This window comes from Leopardus geoffroyi, chromosome B2, assembly GCF_018350155.1.
Source record: "Leopardus geoffroyi isolate Oge1 chromosome B2, O.geoffroyi_Oge1_pat1.0, whole genome shotgun sequence".
NCBI classification, from domain to species: Eukaryota; Metazoa; Chordata; class Mammalia; order Carnivora; family Felidae; genus Leopardus; species Leopardus geoffroyi.
The window spans coordinates 75,376,251-75,403,011 of record NC_059332.1 but is presented as its reverse complement, the minus strand read 5'-3'; the positions used below and the strand labels follow the sequence as shown (position 1 = coordinate 75,403,011).

The window sequence follows — 26,761 nt, the reverse complement described above, 5'->3', positions numbered from 1 at the left end:
ATGTCCATGTCTAACTACAAGGGAAGCAGGGATGGCACGCATCTGACATTTTTTGCTTTTCTGATGGGTGGACCAGCAGAGGGGATGGGTGGCATCCTGCTGGTACAGAAGAAGAGAGAAGGAAATAGGTATTGGTGAGGCAACCATTAATGTCTGCCATTCATACTGAGCCGAGAACAACCTTGAAACCATCTGCATCGTTATCTTTTTGTATTGCCCAAATTGGAAAGATTACTTTCTGTTTTCAAATGTTTGAGTTCTTTGATGTTGTTAACTAGCAGGTAGGAAGTGAGAGAGTCGAGAAGGAAGAAAAAAAGATATAAATTGAAAAGAACAGTTTATCAATTTACACATAAGTTAGTTCATGTGGCAGATGCTCTGAGCTGTTGATGTTTAAAATGTGTGTATTGGCAATCATGGTTCTGTAGCTTTGCATTTTCTTTCTGAGGGCATAAGTTTAGATGATGGTTGTAAGATAAAGGAATGACCCATCTTTGTTCCCCTTTCTGGCATTCAGTCTAAGGAAAATTGCTGTTCTAGTGGTGTTTGCCAGAATCTTGTAATTAAACTTACAGAGAGATGTTCAAATAGGAATATAAGTTGCCTTTCTGAACTTTGGCTGCGGATAAAAGCATATCAGCGACATAGAAAGTAACTCTAATTTGGTGATGCAGTTGTATCCAGTAAGAATTATGGAAAGAGGGGCGCCTGGGTGGCTCAGTCGGTTGGGCGTCCGACTTCGGCTCAGGTCATGATCTCATGGTTGTGAGTTCGAGCTCCGCGTTGGGCTCTATGCTGACATCTCGGAGCCGGGAGCCTGCTCCGGATTCTGTGTCTCTCCATCTCTCGGCCCTTCCCCTGCTCATGCTCTGTGTCTCTCTGTCTCTCAATAATAAATAAACGTTAAAAATTAAAAAGAAAAAAAAAGAATTATGGAAAGAAAGAGACCCCTCATATCAACTATCAGTTTTAGTCTGGAAATACTTTATACTGAGGCAGATAATGCTAAGCCAGCCATAGGCATCTCATTTATTAAGTGTCTTTTGTATGCCAGGGCTTGTGTCAGGTACCAGGGATCAAAAGATACAGATATGACTTCATTTCTGCCTGTTGGATCTTGAGCTCCAATATAGCAAAGACATATGTGAATCAACAATTATAATTTTATGTAATAAAGGCTGTAATAAAGATGTGTAAAGATTAGCACAAATGACAACGTCTATCCTGTAAGGTAGTTAATATTACTCCCATTTCTAGGTGAAAATACAGAGCCACAGAGTGGTCAAATTCAGTAGCAGAGTTAGGTTGTAATCCGGGTCTCTGGTGCTAAGTCCAGTATCCTTTGCCACACTCTGCATGGAAGAGAAAACTAAAGCCTCTCCTCCCTTTGAGGGCGATATTAGAAGAGGCTTCTTGGAGGTTATATTATTTGAGATTGCCTTAAAAGATGAGATCTCAAGCAAGTGAAGGCAGAGATATTCTAGGCAGTAAGAACAAAATGAAAAAGTATCAATACAACATTGTTGGTACACCATGTGTAGCAAAGAGGAGAAAAGGAGCTATGCCTGATAGAAGGCCTTTTACTCCGGGTTGAGGTCATAGTGTTTAATTCAGTGGGCAGCAGAAGGCCCCCAGTGGGGTTTTGAGCAGGCGACTGCCAGGATCAGAAGTGTACACTTGGGCGGTCATTTTTCCACAAGTACATCTAGTTGGGCTGGACGCAATCCAGAGAAAAGGTTACAGAGCAGTCCAGGTAAGAGATAAGAAGGGCCCCGTCATATGCCATCTTTCACATGGCTCAGGTGGTTGAGAGTCTCACACAGCAGTGGAAAAAGAAGTAGGTGATCATGAATTTGAGAGTTATTCAGGTTTGTTGCATTTTCTTATTTTAGTGAATAATTATTTACAACTCTCAAAAGTTAAACTTCTTTTTCCACTTATATCTATTTCTTTTCTTCTACTACTTTTGGATATTATCTTGCCTCAGAGGAATTTTCCAAAAGATGTTCAAGTGCTTAAAACTACCAAAATGAAAGACTTCTGCTTTGTGGCAAGATGGAGTAACAGGGTCCATATTTACCCTCCTGCCTGAAAGAACTGAGAAACTGGACTAAATGTATTCAATAACTGTTTTCAGTATTTTGGATGTCAGGCAATAGGGCACAGTGATCTCTGAGAGGCGGAAAACAAAGTGAGTTCTACGTTGTAGCAAAGAGAGGTTCCAGGCTGTAGCAAAAGGTGGAGGACGCCACCTGAACTGCAGCCTTCTCTGAACTGCGGGGATGGAGCTGAGTCTCTGAGAAGATTGATACAGTTAAAATGACCTTACCCAGGCTGATCAGAAAGAAAAAGAAAAAAACATAAATTACCAGTATCACGTAATTATGAGACAGATGACATCACTGCTGATTCACTAGATGTTAAAAGGAAAACAGGGAATACTGCTAACGACTTGTTGCCAGGATAACAACTGACGTGAAAAGGACAAATGTGTTGAAAAGCACAAACTACCCAGACTCATTCAAAAATAAATAAATAACCCGAATAACTCTGTATTTATTAAAGAAATCAAAGTTATGGTTAAAAAAGTCTATCAAAGAAAACTCCAAGACCAGAAAAGAAATAACCCCAGTTCTACACAAACTCTTCCAGAAAATTGAAGATGAGAGAATACTTCTCAACTTATTCTATGAGGCCTTTCCTCTGATTGCAGAACCAAAGATACTACAAGAAAAGAAACTGTAGTCTAATATTCCTTATAGACATGCATGTAAAAAGTCTTGACAAAACATTAGCAAATCAAATCCAGTGACAGAAAGATAAAGCATCATGACCGAGGGAGTTTATCCTAAGAATGCAAGGTTAGTTTAACATTTGACCACTAATCAATGTAATTCACCATAATAACAGACTAAAAAAGAAAAACCATATGATCATCTCACTAGATATAGAAAATATATTGGACAAAATCCAATATCCGTCTATGATAAAAACTCTCAGCAAACTAGGAATATAAGGAAACTTCCTTAATGTGACATGGGATATCTTGAAAAACCTACTGCTAACATCACGTTTACTAATGAAAAACTGAATGTTTTCCCCTTAAGGTCAGGAAAAGAAAGGGATGTTCTTTCTCACCACTCTTCAAATTGCATTCTAGCCAGTAGCAACACCATCAAGAAAAAAAATAAAATAAATAATAATAATTGGAGGAGGAGGAAGAACAGGTATCAGGACTGTAAACAAGTAAAAACTGACTTTATCACAGCATATCTATGTAGAATATATGATAGAATCCACCAAAAAAAACCCTGATAAGTGGGATAAGCAAAGCTGTGGGATATAGTCAAAATACATAAATTGTATTTTTTAATATTGGCAGTGAACAATTAGAAGTTGAAATGAAAAATGGGGTGCCTGGGTGGCTTAGTCAGTTAGGCATCGGACTCTTGATTTTGGTTCAGATCATGATCTCGGGGTTGTCAGATTGAGCCCTGCATCAGGCTCTGTACTGAGCGGGGAGTCTGCTTGAAATTTCTCATTTCTCTCTCTCTCTCTCTCTCTCTCTCTCTCTCTCTCTCTCATACTCTCTTTCTCTCATTCTCTCTCTCTCTCTCTCTCTCACTCGGCCACTCTCCCCTGTTCCCACACACTCCCTCTCAGATAAGAACAAAATTTTTTAAAAGTTGAAACGTAGGGGAGTCTGGGTGGCTCAGTCAGTTTAGCATCCGACTTTGGCTCAGGTCATGATCTCATGGTTTGTGGATTGGAGACCCGTGTTGGGCTCTGTGCTGACAGCTCAGAGCCTGGAGCCTGCTTCGGATTCTGTGTCTCCCTCTCTCTCTGCCCCTCCCCACCCTCTTTCTTTAAAAATAAATAAACATTTTTAAAATTTTTAATAAATAAAACGTTGAAATGTAAAAAAAAAAAAACAATACCATTTACCATGTTATCAAAATGTGTGAAATACTTAGGAATGAATCTGGCAAAATATATGTAAGACCTGAATACTGAACACTGCCCAACGCTGCTGGGACAAATGAAAGCAGATCTAAGTAAGTGGGGAGACAGACTATGTATATAAGTGGGAAGACTCATTATTGCTAAAATGCCAGATCATCCCAAATTGAACTATACATTCAACATGATCCAAATCAAAATCCCAGCAGACAATTTTTGTTAAAATTGAGAAATTCAACATAAAACTCATAGAGATACAAAGGATCTAAAAGAGCAAGAAAATACTTTGAAGAACAAAATTGGAGGGCTAGCACTCATTGATTTCAAGAATTATTAAAATTTACAATAACATGGGGCACTTGGGTGGCTCAGTCGGTTGACCAACCGACTTTGGCTCAGGTCATTATCTCACGGTTTGTGAGTTCAAGCTCCGCGTCGGGCTCTATGCTGACAGCTCACAGCCTGGAGCCTGCTTCGGATTCTGTGTCTCCCTCTCTCTCTGCCCCTCCCCCACTCATGCTCTTTCTCTCTCTGTCTCAGAAATAAATAAACATTAAATTTTTTTTTAATTTACAGTAACAAAGATAGTGTATTGGTATAAAGACAGACAAATGGATGAATAGAAGAGAGTCCTGAAATAGACCCCAAGGTATATGGTCCACTGATTTTTGACAAAGGTACAAAGTGGGAAAGAATAAAATGGAAGTTTCTCAACAAATGGTGCTGGAACAATTTGATATATGCAAAAAAAAAAAAAAAAAAAAAAAAAAAGAAACCCTATATCCTCTCCCCATACCATTTATAAAAACTAACAATGTATTGTAGATCTAACATACAATCCTAAAACTATAAAACTTCTAGAAGAAACAGGAGAAAATCTTTGTGACTTTGACTCAAGCAAGGATTTCTTAGGTATGACACAAAAGCACAAACCCTTAAAGAAAATCTTGATAGATAGGACTTCACATAACTGAGAATTCCTGTTCTTTGAAAGGCAGTTAAAAGCATGAAATGAGAAGCCATAGACTTGGAGAATGTATTTGCAAATTATATATCTCATAATCAACTTGAAGCAAAATAACTCCATAATTAGAAAACAATCCAATAAAAATGGCTAAGAATTCATATCTATGGCAAATAAAGTAACAAAAAGTACATGGAAAATATGTTCAACTTCAGTAGCCATTACAAAAATGCGAAGAAAAGCCATCATGAGACACCTTGTCACGCCTGTTAGAATGGCAAAAAGATAAACTATAGTGCCTGTATGCTGCTGGTAGGAATGTAACATGATACAACCATTTTGCAAGTAGTTTGGCATTTTCTGATATATTTACTTCCAAATGATTTAACCAGTCTACTCCTAGGCAGTTACCCAAAGGAACTGAAAGCATATGTCCATGCGAATACTTGTACACGAATGTTCATAGCAGTTTTACTTGTAATAATCAAAAACTGGAGTCATTCCAAATGTCCATCAGTAGGTGAATGAATAAACAATTTTGTTATGTCCATATAGCAGAATACACCTCAGTAATAAAAAAGGAATGCAACAATTGGATGAGTCTCAAAATAATTATGCTGAGTGAAAGAAACCAGACCTCTCCCCTGCCTCCCCCCTCCAAAAAAAAAGTATGATTCTCTTTATTAGAATCTTTATGTGTTGGTAGATACAAACTAATGTATGTTGGCTAACAGCAAATTGGTGGTTGCTAAGGACAGCAGCAGAGAAGAATGGGGAGGGGTAGGGAAGAGGAATTATAAAAGGTCTCTAGGAAAACTTTGCGGGTGATGGATATGTTCACTATCTTGATTTTAATGGCAGTTTTATGGATGCATATTTGTCAGCATTTATCAAATAGTATTCTTTAAATGTGTATAGTTTTCTTTGGTATGTCAGTTGTACTTCAATAAAGATACTGTCAGTTGATTAAGCACCTGACTCTGATTGTGGCTTAGGTCATGATCTCGTTGTTCCTGAGTTCAAGCACCGCATTAGGCTATCTGTTAGCAGCAACCCTAGGATCCTAGGATCCTTTGGATCCTCTGTCCCTCTCTCTCTTTGCCCCCCGCTCTCTCTGCCCCCCCCAACTCATTTTCTCTCTCTCAAAAATAAACATTAAAAAAAACTATCTTTAAAAAGATACCAGTTCTGTCTCAAGTTCAGCTAACACTTTGAATTCTAAGGAATTCAGATATGACAGATATTTTAGCATTTAGATTCGCACAATTTTCAGGAACTTTTTTTCTGCATGTTTATGTCTATGCTTTGTTTTAATTTTTTGAAATTAAAAAAATCGAAACCCTTTATTTGTTGAGCAAGTAGAGCAGCAGATAATTGTATACACTACTAGTTAAAATCTAAATGTTGTAACCACTATGTAAAAACATTTTGTAAAGTTAACTATGTAGATACGCTACAACCCAGCAATTCTTTTTAGATATATACCAAGAATAGCAACTCTCAAACTGTTTGGTCTCAGGATACCTTTGTACTTTTATTTATTTATTTTTTATTTTTATTTTTATTTTTTTTTTCAACGTTTATTTATTTTTGGGACAGAGAGAGACAGAGCATGAACGGGGGAGGGGCAGAGAGAGAGGGAGACACAGAATCGGAAACAGGCTCCAGGCTCTGAGCCATCAGCCCAGAGCCCGACGCGGGGCTCGAACTCACGGACCGCGAGATCGTGACCTGGCTGAAGTCAGACGCTTAACCGACTGCGCCACCCAGGCGCCCCACCTTTGTACTTTTAAATTATTGAGGAATTTTGAGAGCTTTTGTTTACGTGAGTTATATCTTTAGAAATGTAATGTATTAGAAATTGGAACTGAGAAAGCTTAAAAATACTTTTTATTTTAAAATAACAGTAGTAAACCTATTGGCATATTAACACAAATAATACTTTTAGGGAAAGTAATTATTTTCTAAAACAAAAATATGGTGAGAAGAATGGTATTGTTTTAAATCTTTATACATATTTTTCATGTCTTGTTCAATAGAAGACAGATGCTCATATCTGTTTCTATATTCAGTCTCTTGGGATATACTGTTTGAGTTGAAGTGTATGAGGAAAATCGGTCCTCACACAGATACACAGTTGGAAAGGGGAGAACTATTTTAATAACTTTTTCAGAAAATTGGTGGATTTCCTTCTTTGATACTGCACCATAACTTTCTAAATGGGAGTTTCTTTCTTTCTTTCTTTCTTTCTTTCTTTCTTTCTTTCTTTCTTTCTTTCTTTCTTTCTTTCTTTCTTTCTCTTTCTTTCTTTCTTTCTTTCTTTCTTTCTTTCTTTCTTTCTTTTTCTTTCTTTCTTTCTTTCTTTCTTTCTTTCTTTCTTTCTTTCTTTCTTTTTCTTTCTTTCTCTCTTTCTTTCTCTCTCTCTCTCTCTCTTTTCATTATTTATTTATTGAGAGAGAGAGCATGCATGAGTGCACAAGCAGGGTAGGGGCAGAGAGAGAGGGAAAGAGAGAATCCCAAGCAGGTTCCAAACTGTTACCACAGAGCCTGAAGTGGGGCTTAAACTCAGGAACCATGAGATCATGACCTGAGCTGAAGCCAAAAATCAGATGCTTAACCAACTGAGCCACCCAGGCAACCCTTCAGTAGTAGTTTCTTGAATTTAGATTGCAATATTGATTCTGAAACAACATCAGTGAATTTTTTGTACTCTGTTATGTTAAAATCCATTCTCATTGGTCCACCTTAGAATTAATTGAATTTTTATTTTGTAACATTATGTACTAGCCATTTGAAAAATATTGGTTTGCAGAGTTACTTACATCTTCCAAATGTTGTCATATTTCATTATATAATATCAACAAATGATACTCGTGAATGTCACCAACAATCTTAACAGAGAGCTGGAAAATTGTGAAGCTTAGTGTGGCAGACACAAGTTTTCAAAAATTCTAATTTTAACTTAAAATATGGAATTTTATCATTGGCAACCAGTACTGTCATTTGTTTTCTTTGACAGGCTCACTTTCTTTATGGTTGAGAAAATAACTGCTGAATACCAAGTCAGAATCACCATGATTTGAAGTCTGTCAGTCACTCTTTCAAGTAAATATCACAGTCTACACAAGTGGTTAGTTCATTTCACAATTCAACACACAATTGCTTTTCCAGCATTCATCTCTGTTGTGCATCAGAGTTGCTTTATGCACACTCCCCATTTAGTGACAGAACAGGGTCAGCAAGCATTTTTCTCTAAAGGGTCAGAGAGTAAATATTAGGCTTTGTGGACCACTGAATTTAGTTTCAGTTGAGCATTGTAACTATTCAACTATGTCACTGTGGTGTGAAAGCAGCTTTAGACAAAATGTAAACAAATGGGCATGGCTGTGTTCCAATAAAACTATTTACAAAACAAGAAACATGTCCAGGTTGCCCAACAAGCTATAGTTTGCCAGCCCCTGACAATAGAATATTAAAAAGATGAATATTTTAAGGTCAGGATTTAATAAAATCTATAACCTCTGCTTCATCAAGGACATGCCTCTCAGTAGCATTGTATCTCATCACTCATTCTTCCATCTCCACTCCACTCCCCATCCTTACCTCTCTCCATTGTGTGGCACTCCTCTCTGAGGCTAACACTAACATCTCTAGAATTCAGAAATTCTAGAGCTCCTTCTGCCTCTAGAATTCCCCATAAGTTATGTCTGCTCTTTTCAACCTTTCCTCTTTTTGGCTTTTCCTACTTAGATTTAAATATACTTAAATGTGTTCCATCTTTAAACCATAAAAACCATCCTTTGACCCTCTCCCCTTCACAACTAGTCTGTACTTGAGCTTTATTTCCTGCGCATGGCAGCAGGCCAATAGTTGTATGTATTCTATTCTTGGGGTTCGGTTTGTGAAGACTCAGTAGTAGTTGACATTGGTGATCCCTAATTGCTTCTTGAATTTTGTGAAGCTCTCTTCTTAATTGGCTTTCACAATTTCACTTTCCTGGGCTTCTCTTTGCCATCTGTTACCTCACTCATTTTTCTTCCATTTATCTCTAAATGTTAGTCTTTTTTAGCTTTGATTCTTATTTCTTATTTATAACAATCTCCATGGGGGGAGAGGTATTACCTCTTCTACTTACATGATTTCAGCTCCCATTTCATTGCTGATGACTCCTAAATTTGTATCTAGGTCGAGTGTTGGTTCTGAACTGTATTTATTTTATTTTATTTTATTTTATTTTATTTTATTTTATTTTATTTTATTTTATTTTATTTTATTTTTATTTTTATTTTAGAGCATGAGCAAGGGAGAGGAACAGAGGGAGAGAGAAAGAATCTTTATTAAGTAGGCTCCGCACTCAGAGTGGAGCCAGACACAGGGCTTGATCCAATGACCTGAGCCAAAATCAAGAGTCAGACGCTCAACTGACTGAGCTACCCAGGCACCCCATCCCGGACTTTAGAACATGCTTCCAGGCCACTATCAGACATCTCAACATTGATCTTCGCAGCTACTTCAAATGTTTTGTGTTCAAAATAGTTTATGTCTCCTTTGAAACCAGCTTTCCTCCCTTTCCAGTAAAAAACATTTACTGGACCCCAAACCAGAAATCTGAAATTGGTCATGATTCCTTTTCCTTTCCCCTCTAATATCCATTTGCTCACCTGGAGACATCAGTTGAGCCTCCTGAATGTTTTTCTACTCCATTCATTATCTCCCTCTATCCCTACTGCCTTTTCATTAGCCAGGCTCATCTCATCTCATTCTCAACTGGGCTTTCTAACTTACTCTCTTCCTGTATTCTAGTATATCTTTCCAGGCATATCTTATCCCATACCTCTGCTTACCTTTGCAGATAAAATTTAGTAGTCACTGAGTGATGTGGTTGACTATAAAAGTGAAGTCTTATACTTCTCTGCTAAAATCCTTCCAAGGCTCCTGTAGGGTGCCTTGTAGGTAAATCATGTGTGAGATCCCTCACTGGTCATGCCCTTGCTCTTCAGTTAAGTTCCTCCCCATCACCTGCCCACACATACCCAGCCCCCAAACTGCCACAGTTCTCCAAGGACATCTCACCTCTTAGGATTCCACACTTTGCTCACTTGGTAAAAATGTCCTCCTCCTCTCCCATGGCATAGCTGACTTTAGGATCCTCCCCATGGATGCTTTCCTAGTACCCTACTCTTTTCTTGTAATTCAGTGTGTGTATAAGAATACTTACAAACATTTGTTTTCAGTGCCTACTATGTTAAGACACTTTGCAATCCTTATAATAGTCCTGAAAGGTAGTAATTATTACCTCCTATTTTAAAGATAAGGGCCTAAATGAAAGAGATATTTTATTTGTTAGAGTTTGTATATCTAGACAGGGGCTAAGCTAACCCTGGACCTGGGCTCTCTGGGCTCTATCTTGTTGCTTCTCTTTACTCATTTCTTAGAGGCTTTCTCGATTATCTGACCAGGTATTTGTCTCCTCTGACCAGAAATATGTTTCTGTATCCCCAGATCCCAGTTCAATAAATGAATGAATAAAATAATTTGTGACTGAAACAGAATTTCAAGTATAAAGTAGTCCCATGATACAGTCTCAAGAAACCATGTCACAGCTTTGTGATTTTTCTTTAAAGAATTGTTTGCTGGGGCGCCTGGGTGGCGCAGTCGGTTGGGCGTCCGACTTCAGCCAGGTCACGATCTCGCGGTCCGTGAGTTCGAGCCCCGCGTCGGGCTCTGGGCTGATGGCTCAGAGCCTGGAGCCTGTTTCCGATTCTGTGTCTCCCTCTCTCTCTGCCCCTCCCCCGTTCATGCTCTGTTTCTCTCTGTCCCAAAAATAAAATAAACGTTAAAAAAAAAAAAATTAAAAAAAAAAAAAAAAAAAGAATTGTTTGCTTATATTTTGGGCTAAAGTATGGGGTTTTTGGTAAATTTTGCTTAACAAATATTTATTGTGTACAGCGCACTCCACAAAAACAGACATTGGCATGACTGTTGCCATCGTCAAGGAGCTTCGGTATGGTAGGAACTTACGAGGGATACACATCTAACCTGAATACCCAGCGGGAGCAAAATGCCTCACATTTTAAAACAGAGGGAGACCACATCGGCCTGCACTTAAAAGGGGGCAGAATTTATTTCAGGGATGCAGTATCAACTTTTTTTAAACCTCATTTTTTATAAAATAGATAAATGAATAAAGCAAATGTATGGTTTATTGATTACTGAGCGTGGATTTTGGTCAGGAAAAGGATGGGTCTGTCTCTGCATTTGTTGCATGGGATTCTCTTGTAACTGAGTATCACCTGCAGTTCTCTGCAGGGTGGGTGTGGCTTGTAAGAGAAGTCTTGTAGGATTGTCCTGAGGAATCATACTGTGCTGTTGGAAGTACCAGTTGACCCTTGAACAATCCCAGGGGTTAGGGGCATTGACCACCCATGTAGTCAAAAATCTGAGGCTAACTTTTGACTCCTCCAAAATTTAACGACTAGTAGCCTACTGTTGACTAATAGTGACCAGAAGCCTTACTGGTAACCTAGTCAGTTAACACATATTTTATGCTACATGTGTTATGAACCATATTCCTTACAATAAAGTGAGAAAAGAAGGTTACTAAGAAAATCATGAGGAAGAGAAAATACATTATGGTACTGTACTCTTAAAAAAATCTATGTGAAAGTGGACCCTTGCAGTTCAAACCCATGTTGTTCAAAGGTCAGCTGTACCACCCTCAAGTCTGCGCTGCCCCAGTGTGGCTTAGCTTCTGTCCCGTGGCACATTGTCTTTGGTTGCCTCATACCTCTTCGGCAGCACTCGCCACTTTTTCTGAATGCTAGGCAGCCCACTTTGGCCACTATATAAATTTTTTTTCCCTGAGGTACGACTGGAATCATAATGATAATATGTAAATATGGACAGTGAATGTATCATAAAGGTTTCTCTCTTATAAACTCAAGTCTCACCCTAGTAATTTAATGCATGCATGGTGTTCTTTGGTAGCTTAGGTAAGTGTGATGGAATTTTTTTTTTTTTTTTTTTTTTACTGTTTGCTCTCATTTGCCACTTAGGTGGTAAGTATATTTATTAGGACCCATCAGAATTAAAATCCCGGTGAAGTATGCATTTTAGCAGCTTCGTGTTTCAAAATATACATTTATGTTATTGCCTTCAAATGCTGTGTAGAATGAGTACATTTTTGAGACATTGTACTAGGAAAGAAGAATTAACGTGAGGCTTAGCTTTCCTGTAATTTGTAATTTTAAAGAGTGATATTGGTACCAGAAAACCAATAAAATTCAGAATAGGACACAGAATTCCATAGAAAAAAATAAGCTCAAGAAAAAAATAAATGCTTTGGGTAAAACATGTATTTATGTGTTCATGTGTAAAGATACTGTAATTTCAGGGGCGCCTGGGTGGCGCAGTCGGTTAAGCGTCCGACTTCAGCCAGGTCACGATCTCGCGGTCCGTGAGTTCGAGCCCCGCGTCGGGCTCTGGGCTGATGGCTCAGAGCCTGGAGCCTGTTTCCGATTCTGTGTCTCCCTCTCTCTCTGCCCCTCCCCCGTTCATGCTCTGTCTCTCTCTGTCCCCCCCCCCAAAAAAAATAAACGTTGAAAAAAAAAAAAAAAAGATACTGTAATTTCATTTTAATTTGGTTATTAGTTATTGTCAAAGCAATTTTGGGACTCCTGTTTTAGTAACCAGGTTTAAAAGCTTAAAACTTGAAATGAAGTTTTGTGTGTAATGATTAATATCATTGTTGGATTTCTTCTACTTTCATAGATTTGATCCAGGCTACCAATGAGACCAATGTTAATATTCCTCAGATGGCCGACACACTCTTTGAGCGGGCAACAAACAGTAGCTGGGTGGTTGTATTTAAAGCTTTAGTCACAACACATCATCTCATGGTGCATGGAAATGAGGTAAAGGAAGTAAATGAAGTAAACTTAACTTTTCTTTTTTTGGGTGGGGGAGGGAGGCTTTTATTGGGGGTTCTTTGACTTTTCACTAATAGGAGAAGAAGAAGAGGAAATATATGATTCAAAATCATGGGAAGGAGTATAATTCTAATCTTCTCGTTAGCTATTTTTCAAAAAATAAATGTTAGACATTCTTTTGGAGACATTGAAATATTAAATATTACTGGTACTTAAAGTGTATATACCATATAAATGCATTAGTGGGCAAAAATGTCAGGAGAAAGGAACAATGAAATAATTTTTCCCATTAGGAATAGTCTTTAAATGAAAATTGCTTTCATATAGATGCTTAATTTTGGAAAATATTAATAAAATAAAAATTACCCATTTTGTATGGGATGCCTACTGAATCATATTAAATTGCAGTGTTTCTGTTACATAAGAAATGAAAGGTCATAAAATTTAATTCTAATTCAATGAGTACTTTTCAGTCTTTTTTTCCCTTTCAGAGAAGGTCAGAGTGAGAAGCTTTATAACTGAGTAAAAAATAAAATCATTATGACAATTTGTAGCATCCTTTAGTATCAGAAATTGCTTAAAGGTATGATTTGGGAATATTGTTTTCATTCTAATTTTTGTTTTTCAGAGATTTATTCAGTACTTGGCCTCTAGAAATACACTATTCAATCTCAGCAATTTTTTGGACAAAAGTGGATCCCATGGTGAGAATATTTATGTTTTCTAATTTTTTGGATAATGCTTTTGATGCAGGTTTTTTAAATTTTTGAAGTGAGGTTATTAATCTGTAATTAGTGTGGATGATAGTTCTGTTGGGTATTCAGGAAAAAGCTTAAAAATAATTATATTGTTACTTTGTAGAGCTTCAAAATATTTAATTTTTAGACAACTCAGCATATAGATAACATTAACTTTACTTTTTGTCTTTTTCAGTGTTTACCTTAATAGTCAGTATTCTAGACCCACAATTGTTTATGAAAGTACAAAAGGCAATGAAATAAAAGGTACTTTCCCAATTAAAAAAAAAAAAGATTCCAGCCTTGAAGCAACGTTCTTCATAAATTAGAATTTGAACTGCAGTCATGTGTCCATTCATCATACTTACTGGTTGCCTATCATGTATAAGACAAGCGCATCAAGCAGGTAGTTCTCAGGTAGCTATGCGTATTAAGACGGAAACAGCCTGTTTTTTGAAATGATAAACAAAAATGCAAGGAAAATCAGAAAAGATAATTAATCTGTACAAGGATGGTAGTATAACGAAATTGAAATGTCTTAGAATGTCTCATGCCTAAAGTATTTTTGCTTGCAGTAGGATTTAAAATGAGGCCTTTCTGATACACTTATTGACCTCATTCTAGCATTATTTACATTTGGGGAGTTTAAAAAAATTGGTACTAACCAAAGCACAATTGAAGGTATTTTATTAATTAGTTTTACTTCTTCTGCCCCTCTCCCCAGGTTATGATATGTCTACCTTCATAAGGCGCTATAGTAGATATTTGAATGAAAAGGCTTTCTCTTACAGACAGATGGCATTTGATTTTGCCAGAGTGAAGAAGGGGTATGTTTGGGGTTTTTTTTCTTTCTCATATTTATTTGAACAGAGTAGGTCTTTGGGGAATGCTTGACTTTCCTTAACTAAGCTTAAATGCCAAATAATTTGGTCATGAAGGCCCAGTTTACAATCACCTGAAAAAAGAGACTCAATTGTATTTTAGAACTCAGCCTTGAGATTGTAATATGTATTACTTCATGTATATTTTCATGCAGAAAATCTAATTTGCTGCCCAGAGTTGACATGGTATAACATTTTATTTGTTAAAATCAATTCAAAATTCTTAAACACATATATTCCTTTAAATAATTTTAAATGAAGAAATTTTAAACAAAGGTCATTCAAAGTTCAAAGTACAGTGGCTCTAGTTGACAGTAGTTATTTCAGTGTATTTTGATTGAGGCAAAACTGAACACACACACACACACACACACACACACACACACACACACAATTGAACTGATTAGTAATACTAACCATGGATTTAGAAAACCTCATCGAAAGAGAAGCACTTGATTTTAATACATGATTATCATTTATTTCCCTCTAAATTGATGCTGAATTTCATCAGAAGTGTTCTGCCATAAATTTGTGCAGATCTTGTATCTGTTCCTGATTTGAAATAATGGCAAGATATTGTAAGTTTAATATTTTAGTCTCAAGAATCCACACAAAAAGACAAAATTCTATTTTTTTTCTAATACTGACCCAGGCTTAGCTTTGATACACTTTTTTTTTTATCATGGTGGTGAACAATATAAACTTGCCCATTCAAAATAATTAGCTTCTTGTGAGTGAACATTTTATAGAATGTTAGGTTTTTACTTCATCTCCTTCTCATTATGGATGATTCTAGTTTACATGCTTTCCTCTGACTTCCTACATGGGCCTGGGCAGCCATGGCTGTTGTTCCCAGCTGCACTGCGGCCTTCCTGTAGTAGGTCCATAGCCTTCTTAGGAACTTCTACACCCTTTTATGGGCACTTAAGGATACTTTGGGATGCTTTCCCTACCCTCGAAGTGGGAGAGACCCTGAAAGTTGCCATCATTAGCCTGTTCACATCACCTGGGTATTTCCCTCAGTTACTTCAATACTGCCATCACTGGATGCAGGGGCCCCCTAAGAGGCCTGTGGGTAGGCACAGGGTTCAGTGCCTTCTCTGATGCACCCTCCGTCATGAACCTCTGGTTGTGTCCTCTGCAGCTAGTTAAATTCTGTCTCTTTTTGGCCAAACTGTGCATATCCGCTTGCAGTTTTCTCCCCTTGATAGTTAATAGTATACACTCTGCACTCCCAGCCCTACAGGTTTCAAAAGCTTCTAAGACATGTGTTCTCTCTTTCTCTCAAAAACAAGCCAATAAACTGGCATTCACAAAACGTATACCTCTGTTATAGATTTGGAAAAGTACATCCAATAATTCAACTGATCTCTTTTATCCAGACCACACTGCTTTCTTCCTTAGGGCAATGCAGAGAAAAAGAAAGCATTGCCTGTGTGATTGAGGAACGAGAACGGGTAAGAGGAAGTAGTGTAGAGAGGGTAATCAACTACAGCCTCTTAAAATCTCAAAATCATCCCGTAAGATTAACAGGGAAATGGTGGGGGGGGCAGCTTAGAAGAATGCATGTGGTCTTGAGTTTTCCATATACAAGTGAGTTTTATCTTTCTCTTTTTTTAAAAAAATTGTAGGGCCGATGGTGTAATGAGGACAATGGCTCCTGAAAAGCTACTAAAGAGTATGCCAATACTGCAGGGACAAATTGATGCGCTGCTTGAATTTGATGTATGTATCTCACTAGAAAATGTTTCTTACACAGTCAATACTGTCTTTTGTTTGAAGGTGGGCTACAGGTAAAGCTGGGAATATGCTCAGGAAGCAGATTTAGATCTCCCCCGTTTCAATGAAGTAGAAGAACACTTCGTTTAGGCTCTTCGCACAGTAGAGATGACCTTGGTTGCCCAGTTTGGGCACTTTACCAGGTGTTCACTTAAGTCATGGAAAAATACAAATGGTGTGTTCTCAGAACCCCACTTCAGAACAGGATGATGGTCTTCTGTTGTGTTTGACAGGATGAAGAAGCTACAAGATGTACCTTTAGGCAGCTAAATAACTTAGCCTGCTCTTAGAGGCCATTTTATATAGATAGCTTAGATGATACCATCCACCAAAGAGAATTATCTTTGCTTTGTCATCATCTTTCTTCCTAGCGATACCAATGTGATATGTGTCTTAAAACCATACCTGTATCTTGAGTGTGATAAATACACTGACCTACATATGTGATAAGATCATGAAGAAAAGTACACACTGCGTGCGCGCACACGCGCACACACACACACACAAACTGGTGAAATCTGAATAAGTGGGGAAACTGGGGAAATCTGAATAAGTACAAGTGAAACTGGGGAAATCTGAATAAGATTAGTGGATTGTAGCAATATCAATATCCTAGTTGTGATATTGTACAGTTTTGCAAGATGTTGCCATTGAGAGAAACTGAATAAATTGTACATAGAATTGCTGTATTTTTTTTTACAACTACATGTGGATTTATGATTATTTCAAAATTAAAAGCTTCAGTAAACATGTCTGATTCACAAAAATAAAATATTCTGACACGTGAGAAGATTCTTGACTCACATTAGCTTTCCTCTCTTTTGGTGGTTGCCTGAAACAAAGATTTCCCTCCAATATTAGTAACTTAAAATTTCTGCTAACATTACACAGTTTAATCTGTAACTGAGTCCTGGTCACAACATTCATCTCTTGTGAAATTTCAGTAAAATCAGCAAAACATCTTGTTTTTTTGATGGATTTTACAGTAAAGATTTCACTAAGTATTTATGGAATTGCTTCTCTTAAGTTTTTTTTCCTCTTTATTCATTTATTTTTCTTTGCTTTTCTTGCCCTTAAAAACAGTGCTGTCTTGGGGGGGGTCATACAGGAAAAAAGAACAGACCCTTGAGGAGTTGGGAACAAGGGTTGGGGATGAGGAGAAATTATTCTTCTTTGCATTTGTGATTAGAGTATTTGGTGGATGGGTGAATGTTATAAGTCTCAAGAATTATTTTGGAGGTCGGTGACTAAGGTGTCTACTCCCCATGTGTGTGCTTCCTCGCTAAGTCACTTCAGGTCCCTTTGAACCCTTCCACAGAGACCTTTACATAGGGGAAGTGGAAGAATATAATATAGCATAGTAAAAGTAACAAAAAACTAGATGTTTAGAAGTGTATTTGATTGACCTGTGGATCATTGGTCAAATAGGATGTATAGATGTCTTATAATTGATAGGACTAACTCCACTGACTGAAACTGAAGCAAAAAATATATATACAGTCCATCTTTTAATATTGGTAGAGTTACTAAAAGAGTTATACAAATGTATAGAATGTGAATTAATTTCTTAGTAATCATTTGAGACATTTCCATGTGCTCTGAGAAAAATTGTCATTTAATGACATGCAATTAACATTAAATTTTTATCTTTTTTTAGGTGCATCCAAATGAGCTAACAAATGGTGTCATAAATGCTGCATTTATGCTTCTTTTCAAAGATCTTATTAAACTTTTTGCTTGCTACAATGATGGCGTTATTAACTTACTTGGTATGTAGAACTGCTAATGGTATGGTATCTTTGAATAAAGACTGTATCAGAATGCAAAGATTTGGATACCATAGACTTACTATGTAATAATCTATATGATTCATCGAGGTCATGTTTCTCTGTTCTTAGTCAAGAGTAAGTGCAGGAAACAGCACTCTAGATGTTTTAAGCAGGAAGGATTTTATACAGGGATTTTGGTGCTTACAAAATATTGGAATTACTGAAGGTTCTAGGCTTTGCCTCTTGGACTAAGTCCCAATATGTTCTACTCTACTGTGCTAACAGCTACCTCTGGTACCACCTGTAGAGATGTGTAGTGAATAGGAAGCCACTTGTCACTTCATCAAGTATAAGGGGTACTCCAGCTCCTAGGGTCCTTGACCCATATAACCCAACAGTGGTGAGCAAGGTACCATATCCTGGCCAGTGGCTCAGAGCATATACTAGAGTGTTTAACTTCTTAAGGTATCTTCTTCGATACCTTTAAAATAGTGTCTTCTGTAGACCATTCCATCATTATGTAAGGTCAGCTATTTCTGGACTGAAGGGATTCATGCTACGACTGACAAATTCTGTGGGATGCATCTGTTGTCTCACTTCTTGTGCAGTAAAATAGAAGTAGGATTGTGTGAGATACCGTGATGGGGAATAATTCCACAGATGGTGGCACTGGCAAAGCACTATGGGAAGAGGTGATAAATCCATATCCAGGATGAATTATCTATTATGCTCTTTTCCTTGGTAAAAGGAATTAATCCTTTTTTTATATCTTTTTTTTTTTTCCAACGTTTATTTATTTTTGGGAGAGAGAGAGAGACAGAGCATGAACGGGGAGGGGCAGAGAGAGAGGGAGACACAGAATCAGAAACAGGCTCCAGGCTCTGAGCCATCAGCCCAGAGCCCGACGCGGGGCTCGAACTCACGGACCGCGAGATCGTGACCTGGCTGAAGTTGGACGCTTAACCGACTGCGCCACCCAGGCACCCCAAGAATTAATCCTTAACCTGGTACTTCGAGGATGACTCTGTACTCCCTGGATTATGATGCCGTGGTAGAAGTTCAGCATTGATCTCTGCTTTTGACAGACTAAGGGCTTAGCAACAGTGGCAGATACATCAGACTATGTGGTTGGACCTATTCACAACCTCCATTCTGATGAAATCACTTTGTTCATCAGTGTATGGAGTCCTCTTATCCCCCCTATCATTGAGAACCTTTTTGTGGCATATGGCCTTTGGTCTACATTTGCATGGAATGAAAATAGTCTCATGCTCTTTATCCTTTCTGAGAGGTCCGCCCACTCCTTTTCTCCAGACCTTGTCACCCATCTTCCAGTTTTATTTTTTCTAAGTCCCTGGTCATCCAGGCCAGCAGTTTGCTCATATTTTGGGGGTAGTTCCATTTGTCTCACCGTCTTTCCTTTGACCTAAAGTAGATTGATATACTGTTTTAAGTTTGGCCTACAGTGAAAGATTTCTTTCCACTCTCAAGGTCATCCCTTTGTGGGGATTTAATGATTCAGCAAACCACTTTTCATTAGTGCCAGCATGAGAAACCATCTCTAAACCAACCTTGAATTCTTTTTCTCCTCAGTCTGCTGGTTATGGGGAACTCCCCAGAGGGATTGGAGGGAGAAATGCAGTGCAGAAGAGTCAGTGTGCTGGGAATATGAGCCATCTGTCTGTACAGCCTGCACGGGTATTCAGAGTTGACTTGAGGCTGACCTCTTCCATACCACTCTCATTTGATGATAGAGTGTTCTTGCGCTTGCCCAGCTTATGGGTCTGTAAATTAGATAACAATTGAGGTCTTATGATCACTTGATATTCTATGGTTAGAATCTCAGCCTCTATAAGCAAGCCAAGAACAGTTTTTCCAAAGGAGATTAGTTACTGTCTGAAGAAGACATGGCTCTGCTCCAAAGCACCAGAGGCTTCCACTGTATTTTCCTATTGGAGTGTGCCAGATGCATTCTGCAGCATTTGGATCTGCCGCAGACACTTTGAGTACTTTTAGGTTTGTGGGAACAAAGGCCCATGTGGCTCTAGTTTGGAGCAGTTGCAGAACCTTCCCCTGATCTGGACCCTACTTATATCTGACACCATCCCTGATACTCATTTTAGAGCAGAGCACACACATATTGTATATGTTACCTCCAAAACTAAAAAAACTCAGCAAAACTTTTGCCTACATTTTAGTTATAGGGGATGCGTGAAGCAATTTGTCTTTGACACGGAGGGGACCTCTGGACCCTAAGAAACTTTGTTGATGTGGCAGGTCTCTGAACTTTCATAAATTCTGTCTCCCACCCCATGACATACATGTGACTTATCAAGGCATCCAGCATTACTGAAATTCTTGCCCACCGGGTACAGTCAGCCTGATATCGTTAGTGTGATAACCCATGGGATCATGACAGCTAGAGAGGTTGATATCCTTGAAATAAGACAGCAAGTGTATGATATCATCCCTGCCAGATGGAAGCAAACTACTTCTGATGGGCTCTGTTTATTGAGATAGAGATAAAAGAGTTTGCTGGTTTGATAGCTGCCCATCAGGTGTCAAGAGTGATGCTGATTTTATGCTGGTAAGGAGGATACATCTGGGAGTCTGCAAGTCGGGGTCATCACCTGATCAGATTCACAGTAACCTATTGTAAATCTCTATCCACAACCCGTTTCACAGACCAGATATGCAGGTTAACTGAGGAAATGATGGAATTGCTACCCCTGTGTCTTTCAAGAGGTCAGGAAACCAGTGTGGGGACTCTGCTAGTTTCATAGTGTTTCTATTAGAAATATATATTCAGGAAACTGGGGAAATAACCACAGATAGTGTAATATATCCACTGGATGCACTTTTCTTTTATCACCTAATCCCCAAAAAACTTCAACTCAAATTGGTAGAATGAATAGTGACATTTTGGGTCCACAGGGAGTAGCATCAGCTTAGCGTCAGTGTTCCTGAAAAGTCTGGGTATATCCCCTTCCCCTGGGTGTAGTCACCCTGGTAAGGGTCCCTTTTGCAGAAGAGTAAGAAAAAGTGCTCTTGGCTGTGTTTCAAGGACATTTCTCAAGAATATTTGGAAAGCTTATTAAAATTCAGCTTGCTAAACCTCAACCCAGACTTTCTAATTCAGTAGGTCTGGGGTAGGGCCTGAGAATTTGCATTCCTGGTAAGGTCCTGAGTGGTGCTCTTGCTCCTGGTCATGGACTTCAGTTTGGGAATCACTATTTTAGAGCTACTTCCAGATACTCAGGCTAGCTTTTGAATCCCTGTTTTTGGCCCCAATTTGTGGCCAAATTGACAAATTATCAATTATATCCAAAATCTAATTAAATACACTTTTCTTCCTGGTCAGAACCTTTAGAATCTATACCAGCTGTCTACATTTTTATCAGTGAAGGTTTCCAGATTCACAGGGAAAAATTCAGGATGCCCACTTACTTAAATTTGTATTCAGATCAACATAAATAATTTTTTTATGAGAGAGAATGTGCATTTGCATGCATGTGAGGGAGGGGCAGATGGAGAGGGGGAGAGAGAGAGAGAGAGAGAGCGAGCCCGCCCCGAACAGGCTCCATGCCCAGGGCAGAGCCCCGTGTGGGGCTCGACCCTATGACTGTGAGATCATGACCCCAGCCAAAATCAAGAGTCAGACACCAAACCAATTGAGCCACCCAGGAGCGCCATGAATAATTATTTTAGTATTAGTAAGTCCCATGCAATATTTGAGACATACTTATACTAAAAAGTTATCTATTTACAATTTAAGTTTAAGTCAGTGTCTTGTATTTTATCTGGCAACCCTACTGCCAACAGAAATTTGTAAGAACTTGCACTTCTTTTAGCCTGTATATTTTTTTCCTCCTGGGTCAGACTTTGTACTTGTCTCCCTAGGGCATGCTGGCTTCTAAATCTCATTCTAGGTATTTAGGCAGTTGGCAAAGGGAAAGGGGTATGAAGTAGATGGATTGGGCATGAGAAAATTTTTCATTCCCTCATGAAAGGTGGCTTGATTACAGGATCTCCAATCAGGGCAGGAACAGCCTCTTCAGGCAGAGAAGGAAAAGCTTCTCCTAGCAAGAGTAGCTCACTTTGGTTTGAATCTACCCAAGCACTCTCCTTTCCAATTTTCCTTCTCAATAAACATCCTAACTTTCACAAAGGAGACCGTGGTGAGGCTGGGAATTTAACTTAACGACATATGTTGTAATTCAGCAACCTACAAGATTAGACTCTGACTTTGAGTGATGACAGGCCTGTGTCTGCCAGAGATAAGATTATTTGAGGGCACTTTTGGAGTATCACTGTCTGACTGGTGCCTTGAGCCAGTAATTTAAAATCCTGTGTTGTCATTGTTCTTTGGAGTCAGGAGCAACCATTCACTCTATATTCTGTTTGCCTTATTCCCATCATGGTGGTCTGTCTCAGCAGTGGCTTGGTCTGGTAAGCTTCATTTTAGCTGCTCATTTGAGAAAAACAGAGGTGATGATTTCAGTAATTATTTTACTCCTGCATGGCACAGACTGTGAGAATCAATTTTTTGATAGTTGTGGGCGGTCATCACTGCCTTTGGATCCAGCCGGTTACACATCTAATCCCGGATTCCTATCTTTGACATTTTTGAGGGCCTGATTTCTACAACCACTTCAAATACCAAATACAATGTACTTACTCAAGAAACAGAAACCACTTGACATACTCTAAATTTAGAAAAGGATCTAATGTAGGGAGGTGGGTGCTTAAGTAATTATCAGAAGCCTTTAGGACCTGGTCTAGGCTCAGCCTCCTGAATGACTTCCAGAACAATAAATTCTCACACACCAGGGAAGCTACTATTTCTGAAGTACACGGAAAATAAGAAGCTGCTGCCACCACCTCAGCTGCCTTGCAGCCTGAGGAAGCTAGAGAACGGACACCTGAGGCTACCTTCCAGGAAGTAGGGAGTCACATCAAGTAGGAGTAACCACTACTCAAAACCTGAGAAGCTGGAGGGTGGGCAGTGGAGTGCTGCCGAAAGATAATGTATCTCACACTTCTAGGAACTTTCTTGTGACAGAAATAGCTAAAAATGTGCAGGAAAATGGTTTCTGCCTCCGTTTTACCTTCCAGATCTCTCACAGGTCTGTCTAATTTACAGAACTGATTTTGCATCTAGCTTCCTGGCTTCTCATGAGTCTAGAAAGAGAGAGAATGGAGGTTGGGTAAGGCAATCAGACACACTGGTCTTAGAGATGTTGCCTTATTGGGGAAAGATACCTGCCCTTAATATGTAATGCAACACTGTGTTACCTTTATTTCAGGTGAGAGTGTTTCTCAGTAAACCAAATAACAGATCTTCCTTCCCTTTTTTGGGGCTTATTTTACTCTTCTTACCACTCATAAATTTTAGTTTTTGTTGAAGTTCATTTCTAGCCAGTTTTTTGTGTGTATATTTTTCATTGAAAACCCTATGGTTTCCTATGGAGATACAAATCTCAAATCTGTTGTTTAAGCCCTTACCTTTCTTCCAAGCTTCAGTTTTGCAGGCCTTATTTGTAGATATTGAAATTTAGATACTGTGTTTTTAAAATTCAGCAATCTCTAAAAAATGAACTCTTGAATTTGCCCTTCCTAATCTCCTTATTTCCGTTGATATATAAGTCCTTTAAAACTAAAACCTGCTATCTTTGAGTTGCTCGTCTTAACGCCTTAGCCAGTCAGAAATGAAGTTCTGCTGATTTATACTTGTGTCCTCTCACTAGTGTGTGTCCTTGTTTGTTTCCTACTTCTGCTTCAAGAACATTGGACTTACTGCCTTTACAATTTTCTTAGCAATTAAACATGCGAAGCCAGGGGCACCTGGGTGGCTCAGTTGGTTAAGTGTCTGACTCTTGATTTCGGCTCAGGTCGTGATCTCACGGTTCATGAGATTGAGCCCTGCGTTGGGCTCCGTGCTGATAGTGCAGAGCCTGCTTGGGATTCTCTCCCTCTTGCTTTGCTCCTCCTCTGTACCCCACCCCCAAAAGTAAACAAACTTTAAAACCATGTGAAGCCATGTGATTCTCCTTGATTGTCTTCAACATCTACTTAAATGCAGCTATTTTACTTTATTTTGACTTCAGAAAGAAGACTGTAGTAAGAATGCATTTTCTCTTTATATTAAAATAATAACCATGCAATATATATATATATTTTTATTTCATCTAATTTGAAAAAGATAGTCTATTGGCTAACATTAGAAACAGAAAAGGTGAGTTGTATCTTCATATTAAAGACCTGACTTCAAAAGACGTAGAGGTGTGCATTCTTGCCTCATCATATTCTGGTGTTGAGTGGCCTTCATTCAACATTGCTGTCAAATTGCTCATGTGAAAGTAACATTCTAGAAGATATGTACACTTGCTATCCTGAGTGTTTTGAGACAGGTATGGTTTTTTTGTTTGTTTACTAAGTAGTGCTGGGAGTTAGGTTTATAAATGCACTATGGGTTAGTTTTAATTAAAGACTTCACGAACAATTCTCTGCATCTTATGTTGGAATCAATAGTGGTGCTGCAAATCTTTGCAAACATTTTATCACTATGATGAAACTCTGATGTGCGAGCAAGAAGATGCTTTCCTTCTGATGAATGCTCATTAGTAATAGTCCACATGCATAGCCTCAGTGTACTTCACAGGATGAGATTCCTTTTCATATGGTTCTTTTCATTAGGACAGTTGTTCTATGAAAATTAATACCAATATGACAAGGGAATTTATCAACACATTATAAAGATTACGTTACAAAGGCCAGATTTGAAATTTAATACTGAAAATCAACATATGTTATCTTTAGTATGAAAGACAGAGGCTCCTTTCTGGATGACCCATCCCTTCTGTTAAGGGTATTAATTCCTCGGGGTGCCTGGGTGTCTCAGTCGGTTAAGCGTCTGACTTCAGCTCAGGTCATGATCTCGCGGTTCATGGGTTTGAGCTCCACATCAAGCTCTGTGCTGACAGCTCAGAGCCTGGAGCCTGCTTCAGATTCTGTCTGTCTGTCTCCATCTCTCTCTCACACACAAAAATAAGCATTTAAAATTTTTTTTAAAAGAATATTAATTTCTCAGGGCGCCTGGGTGGCTCAGTCAGTTAAGCATCCAACATAGGCTCAGGTCATGATCTCACAGTTCATGGGTTTGGGCCCCGCTTCGGGCTCTGTGCTGACAGCTCAGAGCCTGGAGCCTGCTTCAGATTCTGCGTCTCCCTCTCTCTCTCTGCCCCTTCCCCGCTCATGTTCTGTCTCTCTCTGTCTCAAAAATAAATAAATATTAAAAAAATTAAGAGTATTAATTTCTCTTGGCCATACCCTAGTCTGAGGGGACAAGGGAATCTCACAGCTTCACTTCTCAGTACATGTTGCTTTACTGTGTCATTACCACTGTTACAGAAACAATTATAAAATTATAACCTAAAGCCATAATAATTTCATATCTTTTGTTACCATATCCTAAATTACCATGAAAGGTAAGAACAATTTAAAAAGTATCCGGAGGAGACAAGTTGCTCAAAATTCTGATGCATTAGTTCTAAAAATAAATTGAGATTATTCAGTTGATTCTTCTTTTTGTGTTATTGCTGAAGATCTGATGCAAAGAAATAAAGTTAGATTAGTAAAGAAAAGTAATTTAGACATTTGGAAAAAATTATTTATGTGAAGATTATTTAAAAAGAAAGAAAAAATTATGTTTTACCAGAATAAATCATTTTTTTCAAAAGTTTAAGTTAAAAAATACTTGTTCCCTTATAGCGCCATGATTCCATCTGTAGCATTAGACAACAGAAATGGGTGGATAAAGATTGTATTTGGCCAGTTTTTAAAATTGAAGCACAGCTGACACACAATGTTATATTCATTCAGATGTACAACATTTTGATTTGACGATTCTATATGTCATCACTCAGTGCTCACCGTAAGGGCAGTACCTATCTGTCAGGATACAGCGTTATTACAGTATTATAGAAGGGAAGGGAAGCAGTGTTATTACAGTGTTATTGACTGCATTCCCTATGCTGTACTTTTCATCTCTGTGACTGACTTATTTTATAATTGGAAATTTAGACCTCTTAATTCTCTTCATCTATTCCAACCACGAGTTTGTTCTCTGAATTTAAGAGTCTGTTTATTTTTTGTTTTGCTTTTTAAATTCTACATATAAGTGAAATCATGTGGTATTTGTCTTTCTCTGTTTGACTTGCTTCACTTAGTGTAATACCTTTGGGTTAGATTTGGCCATTTTTTAAAAGCCTCACTTCCGTCTCAAATCTCAAGTGGAAAACAGTATGTGTTTGTTTTCTTGATCTTTTTCTTCCCTTGAATGCTACAGCGGAGGTCTGTGTTAAATGTAAAATTACCCAGACTGTCAACAGAAGGTAATGAGTAGCTACCCTCAATAATTAGTTCTTTGTGTAATTATATATTATTAAACCTTTCTTGAGAAAATTAAAAATACTTTTAAGGTAGTAAAATTACATGCTGAATGAAATTAAGAACTTTAAAATATGAGAGAATATAAAAATAGCATGAGTTTAACAATGTGAAATACAACATAATGAAGAATAGTGAATTATCTTCAGTTATGATCTAGAGTTGTCTGGAAGCTAGGGCAGGGTCTACGGTGTCTCTATCTGCAATGTCAGTAATTATTGACGGAATGAACTGATGAATGACTGGCTGCAAAAAAAATACTGATAAAGTACTGGTTTCCTTCCAAAGATGTATG

At 38.2% G+C, this 26,761-nt stretch overlaps 1 protein-coding gene across 14 annotated transcripts in view; it reads left to right on the top strand.

Annotated features, from left to right (window-relative positions):
- SNAP91 (synaptosome associated protein 91) overlaps positions 1-26,761 on the top strand; it is a 149,027-nt gene that overhangs the window by 37,748 nt on the left and 84,518 nt on the right. For all 14 annotated transcript variants that reach the window (XM_045498925.1, XM_045498924.1, XM_045498918.1 and 11 more), the window contains exons 3-7: positions 12,695-12,837; positions 13,481-13,556; positions 14,314-14,416; positions 16,102-16,195; positions 17,907-18,018. In XM_045498925.1, coding sequence (XP_045354881.1) covers positions 12,695-12,837; positions 13,481-13,556; positions 14,314-14,416; positions 16,102-16,195; positions 17,907-18,018 — 528 coding nt within the window. The remainder of the gene's footprint in view (positions 1-12,694; positions 12,838-13,480; positions 13,557-14,313; positions 14,417-16,101; positions 16,196-17,906; positions 18,019-26,761) is intronic.